Consider the following 1,365-nt stretch of genomic DNA (forward strand, 5'->3'; position numbering starts at 1 on the left):
TGTCCCTGCCCGGGGCAGGGGCTGGAACGAGATGGTCTTCAAGGTCCCTTCCAGGCTGAACCATTCTATGACTCTGAGTCCACGTCCCGGCTGGTACCCACCTGCTTCGTGAGCAGCTCCATGCAGATGGCTCCGCCACCCAGAACGTATCTTGGGGAAGGAAACGGGTAAAGTTACAGCAGAGACAGGGACAGCCTCGCCCACCCAGTGCTCCAGAGATGAAACATTTCCTCCGACCAGATCTCACACAGAAAAACCCCAAAAATAAAATAGAATCCACCGCCCTGTCTACGCTTCCCAGGAGAGCTACTGCGAACCAGTACTGGGGAGAGGATGGGACTGCCCTGGATAAACTCATCGTGAAAACGGCCGCGGGAGCCCTCGGTGAACAGAGGGAGGCAAAGAACCACTCACCCCCCCGACAGCACCGGGGACACGACCCTCACGAAGGGCGGATCAAACGGGAAGTTATCCTGCAGAAAGAGAAGGGAAGCAAAGCCGTTGAGGAACGCGACTCGCTGAGGCAGGCACGTCTCGAGGAGCAGCGGGGGAAGTTACCTGGCAGGAAAGCCTTACTTTAAAGGAAAAATTCAGGAGGATGAAATCTGTTCCTTCTTTCTCTTTGAGGATCTGGAGATCATTGTGCAAAGCGCTATCCTCGTCAACCCTGCCGGAGGAAAAGGCCCAGAGGCTCAGCGCTGAGGCCGAGCGCCTCAAGTCAGCATCGCTTGCTGCCACCGAAGCCCCGGAGCTCCTGTACCTGCGCAGCCCGGCTGCCCCGCGGGCCCTCGGGTTCTCACCTGGCAGGCAGCGACAGCACGAGCTGTCACCATTCTGCTCCCGGTTTTGCAGAGAAGACCATCACACCCTTTCTTTTTTTATTTTATTTTTTTTTTTTGTATGCTGCCAGCTTAAAAATAAAAGACTGCCCGGCACAAGGAAAAAGCAGCACCGGCATCTGGAGGGTGCGAAGGCTCGGGGTTTTGTCTGAGGCACCTCTTCCAGGACTCTAGGAGGAGCAGACACACTTGCAGAGCCCTCTCATCTTTTCTCTGGGGATGGCACCTCCTTTCCGACACGTGCTGCCCGAGAGAGGCTCACCCAAGGCTCCCCTGCCCTGCTCCCTTCCCCTCCTCTGGCTCACGGGGCGCGGTGGGGAGAACGTTTTTGGTCCCACCACCCACGATCCGCCACAGCCGCGCGATCCCGAGCCGGGCCACCTACTTCAGGATTCCAGGCTGTCGTTCACTAGTTCAACTGCATAGTATCCTGCGGGGCAAAGAGGAGGAGCGTCACCGCGGCCAGGGGGGCGCCCCACGGGGTTGGACGCGGAGGCCTTGGGCTCAGGAAAGGGGTTGGAGAATC

The 1,365-nt window shown here is 58.2% G+C and overlaps 1 protein-coding gene across 1 annotated transcript in view; it reads right to left on the reverse strand.

The window, feature by feature from the left end:
* Positions 1–101: 101 nt before the first annotated feature.
* Positions 102–1,365, reverse strand: part of LOC104281153 (ubiquitin-conjugating enzyme E2 Q1-like) — a gene marked incomplete at both ends in the record, with an annotated part of 4,842 nt that continues 3,578 nt past the window's right edge. Inside the window, 4 exons of the mRNA XM_009879055.1 lie at positions 102–150; positions 415–473; positions 577–667; positions 1,102–1,220. Coding sequence (XP_009877357.1) covers positions 102–150; positions 415–473; positions 577–667; positions 1,102–1,220 — 318 coding nt within the window. The remainder of the gene's footprint in view (positions 151–414; positions 474–576; positions 668–1,101; positions 1,221–1,365) is intronic.

This window comes from Apaloderma vittatum, unplaced genomic scaffold, assembly GCF_000703405.1.
Source record: "Apaloderma vittatum isolate BGI_N311 unplaced genomic scaffold, ASM70340v1 scaffold26221, whole genome shotgun sequence".
NCBI lineage: Eukaryota > Metazoa > Chordata > Aves > Trogoniformes > Trogonidae > Apaloderma > Apaloderma vittatum.